Below are 21,347 nucleotides of genomic sequence, written 5' to 3'. Positions count from 1 at the left end.
AGGGAAGTCCCCCTATTAGCTTTAATACCCCTATTTCTGCCTTACTCTCACCAAGTAAACACGAACTCATTATTAAAATCAAGAATATTCTCACAGGTGATAAATGTGTTAATTATCTTGGTCTTGGTGATCATTCCACAAGATATATGTATATCAAATCATCACATTATACATTTTAAATACATACAATTATATTTGTCAATTACTCCTCAATAAAGTTGGGAGGGAAAAAATATGTTTTCACTAAACCCAAAGATAACATCAAGATGATTTGGTGGGGAAAGGTGGTTGGCTTAATTGTATTTCAACAAACCACTGGGGAAAAGGATGAGAAAGAGAAAAAGAAAGGGGGGAAAGAGGGGAGAGAGAAAGAAAGAGAAAGAGAGAGAGGAGCCAGTATTCACAGGGTACAAAACAGAAAAGAGATTAGCACTGCTAAGAGTGTTCAGCTGTTCCCAAGCCTGAAAAACAGAATAAAAGGACCAGAATTGACCAAAGTGTCTAAACTATTTTAATATTTAGTAAACAAAGCATTTTAAATTGGGAGAGGGGGAGGATGGAATATCAATAAACGGTATTGGGATAATTTGCTAACATTTTTGAAAGGTAATTCAGGTAGATTAAATATTTTAATGTTTCATTTTAGATTTAATTTTATTTCAATTTTCAATTAAAATTTTAACACTATAGAAATGCCAGAAATTATAATAGTTGTTTAATGTGAGGGATAATAGTGACTTTCTAAGAATAACACCAAAGACATCAGCTTTAAGAAAAAGACTGATATGTTTGACTTTGTAAAAACTAGAAAAATTTTTTGTATATTAAAAATATCCATGATACCAGTCCTTTGTCAGATACACATATTAAATATTTTCTCACAATCTGTGACTTGCCTTTCATTTTCTTAGTTATTTATTTTGAGAATACAACAGCATAGATGAATCTCAAAAACATGCTTTGTGAAGTGAAGTATATATTGTATGATTCCATTTATGTTAAGTTCTAAAATAGGAAAAACTAATCTAAAATGATGGAAATTAGATCTAATCTAAAATGATGGAAATTAGATCCATGTAAAATGGCACAAGGGAATTTTTTTGAGATGACAGAAATGTTTTACTGATATACCTTGATTTTGGTCATGGCTACATGGGTATATACATTTATCAAAACTCACTGAATTGTACACTTAAAGTGGATGCATTTTACTGTATATAAATTATATTGCAATTACACTGAAAAAATTTCATTGTAAGCACCAAAGAAAATGACAAACTGTGAGAATATTTGCAACACTAAGGCAGACAAATTTGTGAGGTCCTAACATACAAAGAATTGATTTCTTACAAATCAATAAGAAAAAAATGAACATACCAATAGAAAATTAGAAAAGCATCCAAAAGAGTAATTCACAGAAGAAGAAATATAAGTGGCCAGTAAGTCTGAAAAAGACTCCAACTCTTTATAAATCAAATAAATATAAGACGAAAACTCTAATTCGAAAAGGTACATGCACCCCAATGTTCACAGCAGCACTATTACAATAACCAAGACATGGAAGCAACCTAAATGTCCATCAACGGAATGGATAAAGAAGATGTGGTGTATATATATATAAGCATACACACACACAATGGAATATTACTAAGCCATAAAAAAGAATGAAATAATGTCATTTGCAGCAACATGGATGGACCTAGAGATTATCATACTAAGTGAAGTAAGTCAGACAGAGAAAGACAAATATCATATGATATTGCTGATATGTGAAATCTAAAAAAAAAAAAGAAAGACACAAATGAACTTATTTCCAAAACAGAAAGAGACTCACAGACACAGAAAACAAACTTATGGTTACCAAAGGGGAAAGGGGGTAAGGGGGAGAGATAAAATTAGGAGGTTGGGATTAACATATACATACTACTATGCATAAAATAGATAATCAACAAGGACCTACTGTATAGCACAGGGAACTATACTCAATATTCTATAATAACCTGGGGAAAAGAATCTGAAAAAGTGTGTGTATGTATGTATATATATATACATACACACACATACACATATATATGTATAACTGAATCTCTGTGCTATTCACCTGAAAGTTACATGATATGGTAAATCAACTACACTTCAATTAAAAAAATTTTTTTAAAGTGGAAAAAAAACCAATGACCAAAAAAAAAAAAAGACTCCAACTCTTTATACATCAAAGATATATAAATTAGAATAACAATATAATTTATTATTTATCAAATTGATTTTTTTAAATTAAATACTTAGGTTTGGTGAGGGCTGGGAGAAAAAGACATTTTTAGATCTTTTCTTCCCAGAATAAAAACTGTCAATGTATATCCAAAGTCCTTTTGCTTTCACAGGATGTCTAGCCACAGGGACTATGCGTGGGTACAGAGATCCATGATGGCTGGAGAGCAAGGGGCGACCCTGTCACCAGCCTGGGGGCCAGCTGAGTCATCTGACTTGCCAGCTAGGTTATATCCTCTCCTCTGTGGTAGAGGACAGTAAATTTGATTGAGTTTTCTCAGTTTCTTAGACCAAACAGAGTAGGGGAGGACTTCCCCAAGAGAAGGAATAAGACAGACTGAAAAGATACAGATTTTACTTCAGGGGACAAGCAGGCATTCTCCTGGTTCCATGCTCAGACTCTCCAACTTCATCCTGCTGGGGCCACTTTCCTGAGTCAGGTAATGAATACGCCATCAAGTGAGTCAACTCAAGTCTCGTGTGATGCTTGCCATCCCATCATCCCTGCATGGACCAGGAGGGATGGTGTCTCCTTCTTGGCTGTAGTGGGATTCTGTCTTCCCTGCTGTGATCACAGGTGATGTGTGAAAAAAAGAGTAGGAAGAGGCCACTCCTAAAGGAAAAGCTGGAGTCCCAGAAAAGGCCTATTTCAACCTAAGAATATGCATATGTATGAAATGAGTCTGCTATGGGTGTCCAGCGGAGAAGTTAGTAAAGGGATTCTGCCCATGGGCCATCCGTTGGAGGCTCCAGCCACAGGAGCTGGGAGCTGGAGGATTACCCAGATGCCTTTTTACAGTCCATACTAATTGCTCCTTTCTTTAATTCCCTGCTGCAATTTGCATCAGTCCACTAGTGACCTCCAAGTTGTTCTTACATTGTTTCGAAGGAATTCAGCATGTCTCCTTAACTAGCAGGAAAACCACAAGTCGAATCTTAGCTCCTTCCTTAAGCCTCCCTTGATTACCCTAGTCTGGGATGATCTCTCTCATTATCCCTATCAGGCAATAATCACATTCCGGTTTATGGCAGATTTTCTTTTGTTGCCTTGAATTACTTTATATTTTTAGCATGAAGCTTTACTCTTTGTGTATTCACATCTTTCCTCCCCACAGATTTACCTGACATTTCTTTATATCCCCAGCTGCACACGGCATACAGTGTTAGACAGCAAAGTCTGGTGGCTCAGAACCCAGGTGCCAGAGTCAGATACCTGGGTATGAATTCCAGCTCTGCCACTTACTAGCTGCATGACTGAAGCAAATTACCCAGCCTCTGTGTGTCTTCTTTATCTGTAAAAATGAGGACAGAAGTGGCACCACTTCACTGGGCTGTAATGAGGCCTGAGACAAATGCCTGGTAAGTGTTGAGCACAGTGCCTGATAAGTGCTCAGTAAACATCAGCTATTAGTATATAAGTGCTTAGTAAATCCCTGCTAACAGAATGGCTCTAATGGGCAAGGACATTCAGTAAATAGAGAGCTGCTCTAGAGTGGTGTGAACTCCATGCTGTCCTGAAAAGGGGAAGCAGAGACTCTGTGTAACAGGTTCCGCAGGACAGGTCAAATATTATCACAGCACCTCGGGTTCTGGTGGAGGCGGGAGAAATGTGGAGAAGGAAGGGCACAACTGAGGTTTTTAAAATGGGCAAAGGACCTGACTAGACATTTCTCCAAAGATATACAAATGGCCAGTAAGCACATGAAAATACACTCAATATCATTAATCACAGGGAAACGCAAATCAAAAATCACAGTGACTTACAGCTTCATACGCCCTATGGTGACAATAACGACAAAAAAAAATTCAGATAAAGCAAATGTTGGTGAGGATACAGAGGAATCAGAACCCTCCTACACTGCTGGTGGGAATGTAAAATGGTGCAGCCGCTTTGGAAAGCAGTCGGGCACTTCCTCAAGCAGTTAAACACAGAGTTAGCATATGACCCAGAAACTTCACTCCTAGGTATATAACCAAAAGAAATGAATACATGTCCACACAAGAACTTGTACTAAATGTTTATAGCAGCATTATTTATAATATCAAAGAAAAGAAAAGCAGTTATTAGTATATTAATTCATTCAACAAATATTTACTGAGCACCTATTACGTCCCAGGAAAATAAGAAATTTCTTTTCTTGGAGTTAATTAAGAGTGTAATATCTAGGGTGTGTCCTTTCCTCTCTATATCTATCCATCAGGCTGTTATAGTTCAAGCCTCAGTGACTTCTGGCCTGAATTGTTGTGATTGCCTCTTAGCTAGGCTTCATGCCCACTCTGCTGTTTTCCTTAGCAGTCTGTACTGAGCAGAGTCAGTCAGGTGAGTTTTCTAAAATACCTGCATACTTTATCTCCTTTCTGAAAATCTTCAGTGGCTCCCCATTGCCGGGGTGGTCTGTCCCTCCTGGATCTCCATCCTCAAAGTCTCACATTTCCAAGTGTATTTAGGATACTCTGGATCTTTACCCAGCATATTTCTTCTTCCCCTTTAAAAACCAGTTCAAGTATCTGCTCCCCTGGCAGCCCTCTACATCCATCAGAGCCCACCCAGAAATACAGAAATGGCTTTCTCTATTCACATGGAGTGAATTTAGTGTAGGGGATTGGTTTCAAAGCAGGTGATGGAAAACGCTGAGTCACCAACCAGGGGACAGTGAGATTAGCACCAGCAAGAAGCTGCTACCGCTCCTAGGCTGGAGGGGCAATCGGAGGAGGTGACCAGAGTCCAGGGGCCATGATCACCCTGCAGAAGCTGTACCCCAGTGGGCCTGTCCAGCGGGAAGTGGAGTCATGGCAGAGACCCAGATGCTGTGAAGGAACAGGAAAGATACCCCGACCCGCCTCTCTCCGCTGCCCTCCAGTCTGGCACCTTTGCCTCCCATTGGCTGGACCAACCAGAAGCCAGCTGACACTGAGCCTGCAAGGGTTCCTGCTCCCACCCTCAACACAGAGGGCAGAGGAGGAGAGAGGGTTGGAAGGTTCCTCTTCCTGACTAGGCAGATTGTCACTGTCTCTTCTCCACTCTGACCCTATCTTTTTTATAACCCTGATCCCACTGGGCTGTGATTTCTGTTTACAAGTCTGTTTTCTTTAATAGACTGTGGAATCCCACAGGGTAAGACAATGGCCTTATTCATCTTGCTAGCCTGAGCTCCTGGCGTAACTCACAGTACGTAATAGGCATTTTATCTTTGTTGGGTACCTATTGAGAGGAAACTCCTGGAGTTACCTCCAGTTAGCCCTCCTTTTCCATCTCCTTGTTTGATTTACCTGCGTTGATTGTCTGAACTCTCAGCACTAAAGACTAAACAAGGAGGAGCTTGGGGTCCATTCAACTCTCTGGGTCTGCAATCCATAGCCTTATATTTAAATACTCCCAACAACAAATCCCAATAATGATTTATTCTCAGAGCACCATCGACATATCAACCTTCTATCTTCCCATAGCTACATGAAAATTATCCAAGGAAATTCCCCCAAATCTCAAAATATCTTCCCTCTACCACCCAAGATGTTTCTAGGCCACCTCTCCTTGCTGTTAATCAGTATGTGCTCAGGGTAAACAAACTAATTTTAAAATCAGCTTAAGCAAAACATAATTAGGAAGATAAATTAGCTGCCCCCCAAAACTGCATAATGAATGCCCAAAGAGAAATTATTTTATTATCCACCATTTTTATTATCTGTGTAATGTTTTCTCTTCCATCATTGCAGATGATACTCAGCTGAAAGTGTAGGGAAATACCACAGAACTTAAGTTCTGACCTTGACTGTCTGTACAATGATTACCAAGGAGAAAAACGGGCTGTTTTTGTTTTTCTTATCTTGAATTTATAACACCAGCCTAGTTGTATAACAAGGAGAGTAGAGGAAAAGACCCCGTAATTATATTCAGACAATCAGGGTCCAACTCTTGATTCTAATTTATTGCTGGACAATATGGGCAACTTAAGCAACCTCTCAGAAATCAGTTTCTTCGAGTGTACAATGAGGATGAGGATAACACCTACTTCAACGGCGCTGAGAGCCAACACACGCTTACTATCTGGTTTCAAGCATTTCATATGAATCTTTAATCTTTACCACGACTTAATGAATTACCTACTATGATTTTCATTTTACACATAAGGAAACAAGCACAGAGAGATTAAGTAACTTGCTCAAAGGGTTGTAAAAATTGAGTGTGATTTTCACAGTGAAATCATTAACTGTCTGAAACATAGTAGGTGCTCAATTAATTTTTCCCTTTACAGTCCCCCTCCCCTCTTGCCAAATTAAGTAATCGTTATAAAAAGTGGTTTTTTAAAATCAAAGTATAGTTGATTTACAATGTTGTGTCAATCACTGCTGTACAGCAAAGTGATTCACTTATACATATATGCACATTCTTTTTTATATTCTTTTCCATTATGGTTTATCACAGGATATTGAATATAGTTCCCTGTGCTATACAGTAGGCCCTTGTTGTTATCCATTCTATATATAATACTAATTATATATAGAATGCTAATCCCAAACTCTTACTAATCCCAAACTCCTACTCCATCCCTTCCCTACCTAGCCCCCCTGTCTTGGCAACCACAAATCTGTTCTCTATGTCTGTGAGTCTGTTTCTGTTTCGGAGATAAGTTCATTTGTGTCATATAGATTCCACACATAAGTGATATCACATGATATTTGTCTTTCTCTGTCTGACTTACTTCACTTAGTACAATAATCTCTAAGTCCATCCACGTTGCTGCAAATGGCATTATTTCAATCTTTTTTATGGATGAGTAGTATTCCATTGTATATATGTACCACATTTTCTTTATCTATTCATCTGTCGATAGACATTATGCTGCTTCCATGTCTTGGCTATTGTGAATAGTGCTGCTATGAACATTGGGGTGCATGTATCTTTTTGAATTATAGTTTTGTCCGACATACACCCAAGAGTGGCATTGCTGGCTCATATGACAACTCTATTTTTAGTTTTTTGAGGAACCTCCATACTGTTTTCCATAGTGGCTGCACCAATATACATTCCAACCAACAGTGTAAGAGGGTTCCCAGAAAATGATTTTTTTAACGAAGCTCTTTGTTCCAGGGGCCTGAATCCTTCACTCCTAGCTGTGCACTCATTGTACTCTGTACCTCAGTTTCCCCCCTGTGTAGAATGAAACAGCAGACTATGTCAGCAGCCCCCAATCAGCGGCCTATGAGCTAGACCTGGCCTGCAGTTACACTTCGTTACACTGCATAATCTTTACACTTTAAAAAAGTAGTTGCCAATGTTTAAAAATCAGTAGATTTCCTTACTCGTCTCTCTTTCTCTCTCACACACACACCCACACCCCCAACACACATTTCAGGGTTTTCTTGGAAAATGAGCCCACCTGGCTGCATGGGCTCTCATTCCCACAGGTCAATATTCACCTCAAGTTGAGTGCAGCCACCTCCTTTTACAAGGGACAAATATTCCCCAATTTGCCACCATCCCCATTTCTCACAGTTTCATGCAGACAGATGAGTCTACAACTTCTGGACTCAATGATCATTGACGTCTCTCCCTTCTACCACTAAGAGTCCATGATTCCCTGACACTTGAAAGCATGTCTCAGAGGAAGTATCCACTGTAGCGCACCACAGATTTTCACGAATGTTGTTGTCACATAGAGTGACCAATTCATCCCCGTTTAACTGGAACTTTCCCCTTTCAGGCTGAAAGTCCTGCATCTGAAGAAATTCCTCGGTCCCAGGCCAGCCAGGTTGGTTACCCCATGTGTCATGTCCTAAGCTCACCCCTCCAGCAGCCTCTCCTGTCTGGGAGATGAGGATACCATACTACACCCTTGTGCTCCTGAGTCTCCTTGGGCAGCTCTGCGGTGTTAGTAGAGCTTGCCTAGCATCCCCCAGACAGAGTATTTGTTGGGGGAGCTGGGGTAGGCCAAATGAGAGGGCCTGGACCTGGTTACACAGCTGGGCTCAGTACGACCTTAGGTGGGTCACTCGGTCTCTGGGCCTCTCTGCTCTACCATTTGTTCATTCAACAAATATTCATTAAGTGCCCCCCATGTGCCAGGCACCATTCGAGGCACAGCAGTGAATAAGTGAGAAGGTCCCTGCCCTTAGAGAACCCACATCTAGAAGAAACAGACAGTAAAACAAGTACACAATATCTGATAGAATTTCAGGTGGTGACAATGCCATAAAGAAACCATTGACCAAATGGGAGAGGCAAAGTTCACAGAGCCACAGGGGCCATCAGCAATTTTGACAGGTGCCAAGCAGTACCAGAAGTGAGTCCAGATTCCACCTGGCCTCCCGTTTTGAACAATATGAAATTCTTAAGTTTGGGACTTTTTGACTCAAGTGTTACAAGTAACAATTCAATTTTTCAATTATAAAATGTTTCTTTTTCAATGAAAAACAGCTTTATGGCTACAATCCATATCAATATCAAATCTGGTTCTCATACAGATGGATCAGAAATTCACCAAGTCAAATGCACTCAAATAACAGTGTTAGGGTTGAGGAAAGAGAGAGGCCAACCTTATTAGCAAACTGACATTTTATTAAACAAAGTGCAGCTGGAGTCAGGGGCCCATGTGCTAAATAAAGCCAGAAGCAGAAAAACGAATGAATGAATGAATGAACGAATGAATAGACTGTCTAATACCTCCCTCCCTTTCCCCCCAAAGAGCTGTATATTGCCTCAATGAAAGAAGTAACCACTTATAACCAATTAAATAAGGTAAACTAGTACAGTATGTCATTCATTCATTGCACAAATAGGTACTGAGTACCTACTATGTGCCAACACTATTGTAAATAATGAAAGAAGGTGATACTTGGGAAGTCCAACATATTTATCTATATTTAAAATAACTTATTTTTCTGATTATAAAATAATAAATCGCTTTTTATAATTTTGAAGCTTAAAAAAAGGAATAAAACCATCCTTCAAGGCAGAGTTTCTCAGCCTCGGCACATACGACATTTGGGGATGGGTAATTCTTTGTTGCAGGCGGCTGTCCTGTGCACTGTACGATGTGTAGCAGCAGCCCTGGTCTCTATCCACCAGAAGCCACCAGCATTCCCCCACCCCCAGTCGTTAATACCAAAAAATGCCTCCAGGCTTAGCAAATGCCCCTGGGGGGGAGCAAAATCACCACAGATCCAGAACGGCTGCTTTAAGCAATTCCCTTTGCTCCACAATAGGGGCCTCAGAAGTCAAAGCCTGTGGAGAGACCCCCTTTTTTCTGCAGGCAAATAAGCAGGAGGTTCCCTCCTGGAGGAGCCCTTGTAATCCCCTTCTCCCTGAGGTCAAGATACCAGCCCTCCAGAGAAAGGCAGTGCTGTCCCAGGTCTGGGTTGGGATGACAGGGTGGAGGTGGGGATGGGCAGTGATGGCTAAGGGGGTCCGCGAGCTTCTGGAGCTCACGCTGTGTGCATCACGGCTGCTGATCCAAGCCAAGCCCCACACCTGGACCCCTCCACGTGAGCTTCGCTAACAACCCTGGAAGAAAAGCTTCCCCTGTGCAAGGCTTACACGCCCACACGCAAGTCCAGCGGTCTGAGGCTGCTCTAAACCAGGAGGATTAAACTGTGCCTGTCCATCCTGAGCACTGTTAGGAGAGAGTCTCCAAAGCTGGGAGCAGGCACGCCTGCCTGTCTGCGCCCTGCTATACAGACTGCACAAAGGGTCCCTTGTGCACAGCCTAATCAAAGACAGAACCAAACAACCTGCCTGGCCATGCAGCCCCAGCTTCGGCTGGTTCTTCAGAACAAACACTAGTCACTAAGAAGCGAACCTTTTCAGTTGGTAGAAAATGTCACCGTGAGCCCAGGTCAGGCACAGTGTTTGTAGGTACCTTAACCTGGGTCTTGGCTGATTGGAAAAGAAGGGAAATTAGTCTTTTGTGTTAACCACCTAGGGACTCAGATTCACTGGTTCCCAATCATAGGAAGGAGAGTTGGAAGAAGAAGAGGGAGGGGGTGAAAGAATCTGAGTTCTGCTTTTATTCATTCATTTCCTACACACTTGTTGAGTTCCTGTTATATGCCCAACACTGTTCCTGGGGAGAACTTAGCTTTAGATGGAACCTTTCAGGGTTCACTAAATCAAAAGCTCCTGGAGCCTGATGAGGAGACAAGTTGATGGCCCACCTAAAGGGGTCGCAACTCCTCAGCTCTAGCTGCCTGTTGCTATCATGGCCTATAAGCCAGTTTTGCCAGAATTTCTGGATTTTCAAGAGAAACTGCAAAACTGGGTTTCTATGTGAAATCTTTTTATTTTTAAGCATAGTCTGAAATTTTAAAATAAAAACAAAACAAAAAATTCCTGCACGGACAAAAATGATCCAGTCTGCAAGCCTTCAAACCATAACTTTGGCTTTAGAGATGGTGGGGAGTAGTGATTAAGAGTGAAGTACCTGGGCTTCCCTGGTGGCGCAGTGGTTGAGAATCTGCCTGCTAATGCAGGGGACACGGGTTCGAGCCCTGGTCTGGGAAGATCCCACATGCCGCGGAGCAACTAGGCCCGTGAGCCACAACTACTGAGCCTGCGCGTCTGGAGCCTGTGCTCCGCAACAAGAGAGGCCGCGACAGTGAGAGGCCCGCACACCGCGATGAAGAGTGGCCCCCGCTCACCGCAACTAGAGAAAGCCCTAGCACAGAAACGAAGACCCAACATAGCAAGCAATCAATCAATCAATAAATCTTTAAAAAAAAAAAAAAAAAAAGAGTGAAGTACCTGGAAGGGGTAAGAAGGGTGTCTGGTTCTACCTCTTACTTGCTGTGTGACCTTGGGCAAGTTACCTAACTTCTCTGTGCCTTGCTTTCCTCATGTATTAAATGAGCATGATGAAGTACACTGTAGACTTAAATGAGAGAATGCGTGTACATGCCTGATCTATAACAGCTCAATAAACATGAGCTATCATTTTTACAGGTCATCTGGTCCACTCTCCCAGAAATCCCTTTTACAACAGCCTTGGCAGTTGAACGTCTGATCACTGCTTGTGTCCCTTCTGAGACAGGAAGCTCAGGGCTTCTTAGGGAATGCCAGTTGTGTAACAACCCCCAAATCTCAGTGGCTTAATCCAACATATGTTCACTTATTGCTCACGTCCCAGTCCAGTGTGAACACATCGGGTGCTCTATCCCAGCCCATGCCCTGCGGATCCATATACCTTCTATCTGGTAGCTCTGCCATCTCCCAGGACCTTCCCAGAATCCTCTATTGAGTTCTCTGCTTTCAGCTAGCTAAGAGGAAAAAAAGAAAGAGAGAGAGAGAGAGAGAGAACATCAGGTGCATCACATCTGCACATTCCCATTTGCCAGAACCCTGGCACAAGGCCTCAATCTAATTGTAAAGGAAGCTGGAACATGAAATGTTCTTCTGCATCCAGGAAGAGAAAATAGCATCAGTGAACATCTAAACAATCTCCGTCATGCTCTGCATTCGTATAAAGACAATTCTGCAGACTCAGAATGTCTGCCTGTTGGTCCCAGTCTTGCCCGTCAGTGCAACAGGCACAGGACAGCAGGAAGACACAAGCCAGGGCACAAGTAGGTGTGGATTTGAATCTCAGTTCAAATACTTGCTAGTTTTGGACCTTGAGCAAGTCCCTTCAACTCTTTGTATCTCAGTTTACTCATTTGAAAGATAAAGATAGTAATTACCTCCCTGGATTGTTGTAAGATGGAATAAGATAACACATGTGTTGGCGCACTGCCTAATATCTGATACACAACCTAGAATTAATGCTCGTATCTCCCCTGGTCCTCTTCTACATGAATGCTTTCCAGGAATTTTAAAATGACTATAATTATTTCTGTAAGTTTTCTCTTCTCCCAGTTTCCTCAGCTATTTTCATTGTTTTTATGTCGTGTCATTACCAGCCCTTTCACTCTCTGGATGGTTGTGCCATAGACATACCTCAGTTTGTCAAGGGATCAAATATGCTGCCTGTCTTAATTAGGTTTCCCTGACAACAGACCCTGAGATAGGACTTGGGTGCAGATAATTTGGGGGGAGGAAGTTAGGAATCTTAGGAAACAGAAGTGGGGCAAATGGGGAAGGGAGAAAAGTCAACAAATGAGTGGGTTACAGCTGTGGGCAACTGGGGTTCAATCCCATAGGGGCTCTGAGGAATATGTAGAAGGCGCCTTAGAACTGTCTACATTCTATGTCCTGCAGGATGGGAAGGCTGGGGCATTTATTTATGAAATCCTGCTCTCATTGGTTTAGAGCTGCCCCCAACCCAGGGGTATTACTTGCCTTAAAGTATGGGTTGTGCCTATATATAGCTGAGCAGACTTTGCAGACTCCTAGACAGCACAGGCAAGAGACACTGTGACGTGAGCCTGGATGGACGCTGGCAAAGTACTTGGCCATGTTCACCACAGCTATGCTGAAATCTGGTGGCTGAAGGATGTGGCTCAGTACATCACAAGCTCTGCTATGATGCCTCTAGCAAAAATGTCTGGAAGAATCCACCCCACGGGTTCATAAAGGTTGTGCCTGAGTGTAGGGATTACAGTGATCATTATTTTATCTTTTTAATTTGTTTTGTTTGTTTCCCCAAGGAGCACGTGATGGACAAGAATAAATACTATGAGCCAAGGTAGGGTCTGACCAGTGTAGAAAAGAAAATATAATAGCTCATTAAAAGTAGACTGAGGGTAAAGGAGAAGTAGAACTGCTTATATTCATACATGATATCACCTTGTGCACAGAAAATCCCAAGGAATCCACATACAAGATGACTAGAACTAATAATGAGTTTAGCAATATTGTAGGATACAAAATCAATATTTAAAAATCAATTGTATTTCTATACTAGCAATGACAAATCCGAAAATAAAAAATGTTTTAATTCTACTCACAAAGCATAAACAGAATAAAATATTTAGGAATAAATTTAATAAAAGAAGTGTAAGACTTATACACTAAAAATTATAAAACATTACTAAGAGGAATTAATGAAGATTCAAATAAACAAAGAAACAATCTCTATTTATGGATAGGAAGGCTCAATATCTTCAAGATGGAAATTCTCCCCAAATTGATCTGTATATTCAACACAATCCCTATCAAAATCCCAGCACGCGGTTCTTTGAGAAGATAAACAAAATTGATAAACCATTAGCCAGACTCATCAAGAGAAAAAGGGAGAAGACTCAGATCAATAGAATTAGAAATGAAAAAGGAGAAATAACCACTGACACTGCAGAAATACAAAAGATCATGAGAGATTACTACAAGCAACTCTATGCCAATAAAATGGACAACCTGGAAGAAATGGACAGATTCTTAGAAATGCACAAACTGCCGAGACTGAACCAGGAAGAAATAGAAAATATGAACAGACCAATCACAAGCACTGAAATTGAAACTGTGATTAAAAACCTTCCAACAAACAAAAGCCCAGGACCAGATGGCTTCACAGGTGAATTCTATCAAACATTTAGAGAAGAGCTAACACCTATCCTTCTCAAACTCTTCCAAAATATTGCAGAGGGAGGAACACTCCCAAACTCATTCTACGAGGCCACCATCACCCTGATACCAAAACCAGACAAAGATGTCACAAAGAAAGAAAACTACAGGCCAATATCACTGATGAACATAGATGCAAAAATCCTCAACAAAATACTCGCAAACAGAATCCAACAGCACATTAAAAGGATCATACACCATGACCAAGTGGGGTTTATCCCAGGAATGCAAGGATTCTTCAATATACGCAAATCAATCAATGTGATACACCATATTAACAAATTGAAGGAGAAAAACCATATGATTATCTCAATAGATGCAGAGAAAGCTTTCGACAAAATTCAACAGCCATTTATGATAAAAGCCCTGCAGAAAGTAGGCATAGAGGGAACTTTCCTCAACATAATAAAGGCCATATATGACAAACCCACAGCTAACATTGTCCTCAATGGTGAAAAACTGAAACCATTTCCACTAAGATCAGGAACAAGACAAGGTTGCCCACTCTCACCACTGTTATTCAACATAGTTTTGGAAGTGTTAGCCACAGCAATCAGAGAAGACAAAGAAATAAAAGGAATCCAAATCGGAAAAGAAGAAGTAAAGCTGTCACTATTTGCAGATGACATGATACTATACATAGAGAATCCTAAAGATGCTACCAGAAAACTCCTAGAGCTAATCAATGAATTTGGTAAAGTAGCAGGATACAAAATTAATGCACAGAAATCGCTTGCATTTCTACACACTAATGACGAAAAATCTGAAAGTGAAATTAAGAAAACACTCCCGTTTACCATTGCAACAAAAAGAATAAGATATCTAGGAATAAACCTACCTAAGGAGACAAAAGACCTGTATGCAGAAAATTATAAGACACTGATGAAAGAAATTAAAGACGATACAAATAGATGGAGAGATATACCATGTTCCTGGATTGGAAGAATCAACATTGTGAAAATGACTCTACTACCCAAAGCAATCTACAGATTCAATGCAATCCCTATCAAACTACCACTGGCATTTTGCACAGAACTAGAACAAAAAATTTCACAATTTGTATGGAAACACAAAAGACCCCGAATAGCCAAAGCAATCTTGAGAACGAAAAATGGAGCTGGGGGAATCAGGCTCCCTGACTTCAGACTATACTACAAAGCTTCAGTAATCAAGACAGTTTGGTACTGGCACAAAAACAGAAATATAGATCAATGGAACAGGATAGAAAGCCCAGAGATAAACACACACACATATGGTCACCTTATCTTTGATAAAGGAGGCAAGCATATACAGTGGAGAAAAGACAGCCTCTTCAATAAGTGGTGCTGGGAAAATTGGACAGCTACATGTAAAAGTATGAAATTAGAACACTCCCTGACACCATGCACAAAAATAAACTCCAAATGGATTAAAGACCTAAGTGTAAGGCCAGACACTATTAAACTCTTAGAGGAAAACATAGGCAGAACACTCTATGACATACATCACAGCAAGATTCTTTTTGACCCAGCTCCCAGAGAAATGGAAATAAGAACACAAATAAACAAATGGGACCTAATGAAACTTAAAAGCTTTTGCACAGCAAAGGAAACCATAAACAAGACCAAAAGACAACCATCAGAATGGGAGAAAATATTTGCAAATGAAGCAACTGACAAAGGATTAATCTCCAAGATTTACAAGCAGCTCATGCAGCTCAATAACAAAAAAACGAACAACCCAATCCAAAAATGGGCAGAAGACCTAAATAGACATTTCTCCAAAGAAGATATACAGATGGCCTACAGACACATGAAAGAATGCTCAACATCATTAATCATTAGAGAAATGCTAATCAAAACTACAATGAGATATCATCTCACACCGGTCAGAATGGCCATCATCAAAAAATCTAGAAACAATAAATGCTGGAGAGGGTGTGGAGGAAAGGGAACACTCTTGCACTGTTGGTGGGAATGTAAATTGATACAGCCACTATGGAGAACAGTATGGAGGTTCCTTAAAAAACTACAAATAGAACTACCATACGACCCAGCAATCCCACTACTGGGTATATACCCTGAGAAAACCATAGGTCAAAAAGTGTCATGTACCACAATGTTCATTGCAGCTCTATTTACAATAGCCAGGACCTGGAAGCAACCTAAATGTCCATCGACAGATGAATGGATAAAGAAGATGTGGCACATATATACAATGGAATATTACTCAGCCATAAAAAGAAATGAAATGGAGGTATTTGTAATGAGGTGGATGGAGTTAGAGTCTGTCATACAGAGTGAAGTAAGTCAGAAAGAGAAAAACAAATACAGTATGCTAACACATATATACGGAATCTAAGGAAAAAAAAAAAAAGGCCATGAAGAACCTAGTGGCAAGACGGGAATAAAGACACAGACCTACTAGAGAATGGACTTGAGGATATGGGGAGGGGGTGGGGTGAGATGGGACAGGGTAAGAGAGTGTCATGGACATATATACACTACCAAATGTAAAATAGATAGCTAGTGGGAAGCAGCCGCATAGCACAGGGAGATCAGCTCGGTGCTTTGTGACCACCTAGAGGGGTGGGATGGGGAGGGTGGGAGGGAGGGAGATGCAAGAGGGAAGAGAAATGGGAACATATTGTATATGTATAACTGATTCACTTTGTTATAAAGCAGAAGCTAACACACTATTGTAAGGCAATTATACTTCAATAAAGATGTTTAAAAAAAAAAAAAAAAACAAAACAAAAAAAAAAAGAAAAAAAAAAAAAAAAAATCCCAGCACGCTTTTTTTTTTGATAGAAATTGACACACTGATCCTAAAAATTATACGGAAATGCAAAATAATAATTTATTATTATAATCAAAATAATTTTGCAGTAGAAGAACAAAGTTAGAAGACTTATATTACCTGATTTCAAAATTTACTATAAAGCCACGTGACTCAATACAGTGTGGTATTGGTGGAAGAAATACATATAGATCAATGAATGAAGTTTGAGAGTCCAGATATAAACACTTGCGTTATGGTCAACTGATTTTTGATAAAGGTGCCAAAATAATTCAATGGGGGAATGAATTAGTCTTTTTTCAGCAAATGGTGACTATTGCATATCCCCTACATACAAAAACATAAACTTAGGCCCTTATCTCACATCATATATAAGAAATGAACTTGAGTGTATCACAGGCCTAAATATAAGAGCTAAAACCATAAAACTTCTGGGAAAAAAATAGGAGAAAATCTTGGTAACTTTGGGTTGAACAAAGAGTCCTTAGATATGACAACAAAACCATGACACTTAAAAGAAAATATGATAAATTGGACTTCATCAAAATTAAACTTTTGTACTCTAAAAGATCACTAAGCAAAAAATTTTAAAAATAAGCTATAGACTAGGAGAAAATATACAGAATTATAGATCTTATAAAGGACTTGTATATAGAAGAAATAAAAAAACTCTTCCAACTCATTAATAAGACCACCCAATTTAAAAACGGGCAAAAGATTTAAATAGATATTTCACTAAAGATGGTACACAAATTTCTAAAAAGCATGTGGAAAGATGCCCAAATCATTAGTCATTAGGGAAATGCAAATTAAAACTACAATGAGATTCTACTATATACCTACTGGAACAGCTAGAATGTAAGAGAGACAACACCAAATGTTTGTGAGGATGTGGAAGAACTGGAATCTTCATACATTGTTGATAAGAATGTAAAATAGTTCAACGACAGTAGAAGACAGTTTGACGGTTTCTTTAAAAGCTAGACATACATTTACCATACAACCTAGTGATTCCACTCCTAGAAATCTACCCAAGAGAAATAAAAACATATGTCTAGATAAAAGGATAAAGAAGATGTGGCACATATATACAATGGAATATTTCTCAGCCACAAAAAGAAACGAACTGGAGCTAATTGTAGTGAGGTGGATGGACCTAGAGTCTGTCATACAGAGTGAAGTAAGTCAGAAAGAGAAAAACAAATACCGTATGCTAACACATATATATGGAATCTAAAAAAAAAACCAAAAAAAAAAGGTTCTAATGAACGTAGGGCCAGGACAGGAATAAAGATGCAGACATAGAGAATGGACTTGAGGACACGGGGAGGGGGAAGGGGAAGCTGGGACGAAGTGAGAGAGTGGCATTGACATACATATACTACCAAGTGTAAAATAGATAGCTAGTGGGAAGCAGCCACATAGCACAGGGAGATCAGCTCGGTGCTTTGTTACCACCTAGAGGGGTGGGATAAGGAGTGTGGGAGAGAGACGCAAGAGGGAAGAGATATGGGGATATATGTATACGTATAGCTGATTCACTTTGTTATACAGCAGAAACGAACACAACATTGTAAAGCAATTATACTCCAATAAAGATGTTAAATAAAAAACAAAAAAACAAAAAGAAACATATGTCTGCACGAAGACTTGTACGTAAATATTTACAGTAGCATTATTTATAACATTCAAAAACTGAAAACAACCCAAATATCTGTTATCTGATAAATGTATAAACACAATGTTATACAATCATATAAGAGAATACTCCACTCAACAGCCATGGTGAACTTTTGAAAGTGCAAATTAGACTTGGGATTTTAAGGTTAAATGTAAAAGAGAGTTGTTCCAACATTGTTAACAGTTTAGAAATATTTAAGACTGTATAAGTTTATATGATGTTATATTTTGGTACCTGTATAAGTCATTTTGGAGCTGACACACCTTGTTTCTGATCTGCTTACTCACCTCATTGGTGTGACGCAGCATCCGGGCTTGCAATTGCTCTCCTTCCCTGGATTCCCATTCAGTTTGTCTGACTCCTGGGCCAGGTGTATGTGTTTAGCCCCATGACGAAGGACTCCAGCTTCTGTAGGACACCCTTGTCAACAAGTTCAAAGACAACAAGAACAAATATGAGTTTCAACCTGTCTTTGTGGAATTCTGGCTCACGTTCATGGGATACCAGCCTGCTCGTGATCTTCCTTTTCTGCTTACCTGCCTGTGGACTTCAAAAGTTTGACTGGGGTCAGATGTGCCTCCAAGCTCATACAGCTGTTGGAGTATTCAGTTTCTTGCAGGTTGTCAACTGAGGACTTTACTTTCTTGCTGACATCAGTTGGAGGCTGTCTTCAGCTCCTTGATGCATATGGTAGCTCATGACAAGGCAGTTTGCTCCTTCAAAGCCAGCAGAGGAGAGGAGGTCTCCTAGCAAGACGAATTGCAGTTTTATGTAATATAATCATGTGCACATAACCACACATATCCAATTGCCTTTGCCAAATTCTACCAATTAGAAGCATTTCACAGGTCCCGTTCACACTCAAGAGGAATCACACACAGGAGGCAGGGAATGTAAGGGCTACCCTAGAGTCTGTCCACCACAGTCTACCCTCTGGTCCCCAGTGATTTGTGTCCCTCCCACATGAAAAATACATTTACTCCCTCCCAATTTCCCCAAGAATCTCATACCTTTATAGCATCTGCTCAAAGTCTAGAATCTCATCATCTAAATCAGGTCCAGGTAGGAATGAGTCTGCTTAAGTATAGTTACTCTCAGTCTACAAAACTAGACAAGCTATCTGACGCCCAACCATCCAACACACAGTAGAGGAACAGGTATGTAAAATAGTTATACACATTCTATTTAAAATGGGACGGGATATATGAAAGGTGAAAAGGAGTTACCAATCCAAAGAAATTTTGAAATTCAGCCTAGCAAATTCTTACCAGGGTTCCTTAATTAGATTCTAGGGCCTGGGAATAATCCACAGTAACTCTTGGTTCTGCCCTCTGAGTCACGTTACCTTTTTCATGAAAGGTAGCACATTTGCAGTTGAGTACTTTTATCATCCTGCTTCCTGCCAGTAGTTTGGAGATCTAACAGCCTCCTTTCATTTTGTACTGTTTCTGTCCCTTTCCGTTTAAGTTGGCAGTGCTTTCGCCAAAATAAATTTCTTAAATACCTTGTGGGTCTCCTGTCAATTTCCCTTACATGTGAGTAACATCCACAGTTCTTTTGAGACAGGCACTCCTTTAGCTAGGGTAAAGATGTTGAGATGGTTATGGGACAACTCAAGACAGGCCTTATTATATGAGAAGTTGTATGAGGCACACCTTTCATCTCTAGAGAGGGTCCATCATGTGACTGAATACTATTCTGATCCTTAGATCTTCCTGAGGTTTTAACAAAACCTAGTACAATAACCACTTGGCATTTTCCCAGGCCAGGGTTTAACTCTATGCCACATGCTTGAAAGTCATTTCTTACTTTTAACATCTTTTGCCATTTGGAGAGACTGAGAATTTTCAAAATCATCAAGTCCCAGTTCCTTTTTGTTTAACAGTTCTTCCCCTCATTTTTTCCTTCTCCTCTCGCATTTTACTATATGTAGCAAGAAAAAACCAGGTGGCGCCTTCAACATTTTGCTTGGAAATCTTAGCTAGATAAACAAGTTCATCACTTACCTGTTCTGCTTTACATATAATTTCAGGAGACAATTTTGCTAAGCTTTCTGTTACTACCTAACAAGGAAATCTCTTCCTCCAGTTTCCACATTTCTTACTTCCTTTTGAGCCCTCACTGGCAGCAGCCTCCAAGTTTGAATTTTCACTCACAGTCTGTTCAAGGCAACTTAGGCTTTCTCTATCATGCTCCTCAAAATTCTTCTAGCCTCTAAGCAGTTTCAAAGTCAATCCCACTTGTTTTAGGTATTTGTTATAGCAACACTCCACTTTCAGGTACCAAAATGTAACCTTGTGTTTTTAAGTTTAATTGATTAGATCTGCTAGAATTTTAAGTACATGGGAAGATTTTGTATGTTTGTAAGAAATTTCAAAACCCAGCACTTCCAACCTGAGCTACTCAGAGATGTTTTTTTTTTTTTTTTTTGCTTTTGAGTTTGACAAAATTACTATATCACCAGGAAGGTAAAGAAATATGCATTTTTAAACATACTCTATCCTCAGGAGAGTATAAGAATACTCATAAGAGTAAGTATAGTGATAGACGAGAAATAAACTTAAGTATATATAAGTACTTTATAACAGTTTAAGTTTAAATATAATAGTAAGTGTTGTAATCATTGTGATGATTCATATGTATGTTTCTGCTTTTAAAGGCATTTGTAGCACTTAAAAGATTCCGATATAGGATACTCATTATTTTAGAAGAAATTCAATTAGCTTATAAATTAATATTTAAATGTCTGGAAAATGTTACATTTGTTAAATTCGTAAGTTTTAATTTTTTTTCGTTGTGTAAGGAGCGTTCAGATTTTCAGAGGAATATTGTTTAATCTATTTACACAATTAGTAAATCCAGCGTTAAAGTACCAACAGCAGTGATTGTGCCTCTGGACGTACAGCGACCCCTCGGACATTAAAGAATTTAATCAGATGTAAGCGTTCCTGAAAGATTCATGGCGGAGACACAGAAGGCAGAATTAGGGAGGCAAGAGCCAGGTTTCAGTATCGGTTGCTATTTAAAGAGCCGGGATGGCGGCTCTGGAATGCTGCTGTCCTGACGCCCTCTAGTGGTTCAGACTGCGAAGCCCACCTTTCCTGAGCACCAGGAGAAAAATGCTTATTGCTA

General features: G+C 39.8%; 1 protein-coding gene across 5 annotated transcripts in view; it reads right to left on the bottom strand.

The window, feature by feature from the left end:
• The window catches only part of PDE8B (phosphodiesterase 8B), a 384,244-nt gene that overhangs the window by 314,733 nt on the left and 48,164 nt on the right, over nt 1-21,347 (bottom strand). For all 5 annotated transcript variants that reach the window (XM_036845326.1, XM_036845330.1, XM_036845328.1 and 2 more), the window contains 2 exons: nt 18,752-18,961; nt 18,503-18,635 (listed from right to left, as the gene is read on the bottom strand). In XM_036845326.1, the coding sequence (XP_036701221.1) occupies nt 18,503-18,523 (21 nt within the window). In that variant the 5' untranslated portion in view covers nt 18,524-18,635; nt 18,752-18,961. The remainder of the gene's footprint in view (nt 1-18,502; nt 18,636-18,751; nt 18,962-21,347) is intronic.

The sequence above is a fragment of the Balaenoptera musculus genome, chromosome 3, assembly GCF_009873245.2.
Source record: "Balaenoptera musculus isolate JJ_BM4_2016_0621 chromosome 3, mBalMus1.pri.v3, whole genome shotgun sequence".
In the NCBI taxonomy this organism is placed as follows: domain Eukaryota; kingdom Metazoa; phylum Chordata; class Mammalia; order Artiodactyla; family Balaenopteridae; genus Balaenoptera; species Balaenoptera musculus.
This window is presented reverse-complemented; position numbering and strand designations above follow the sequence as displayed.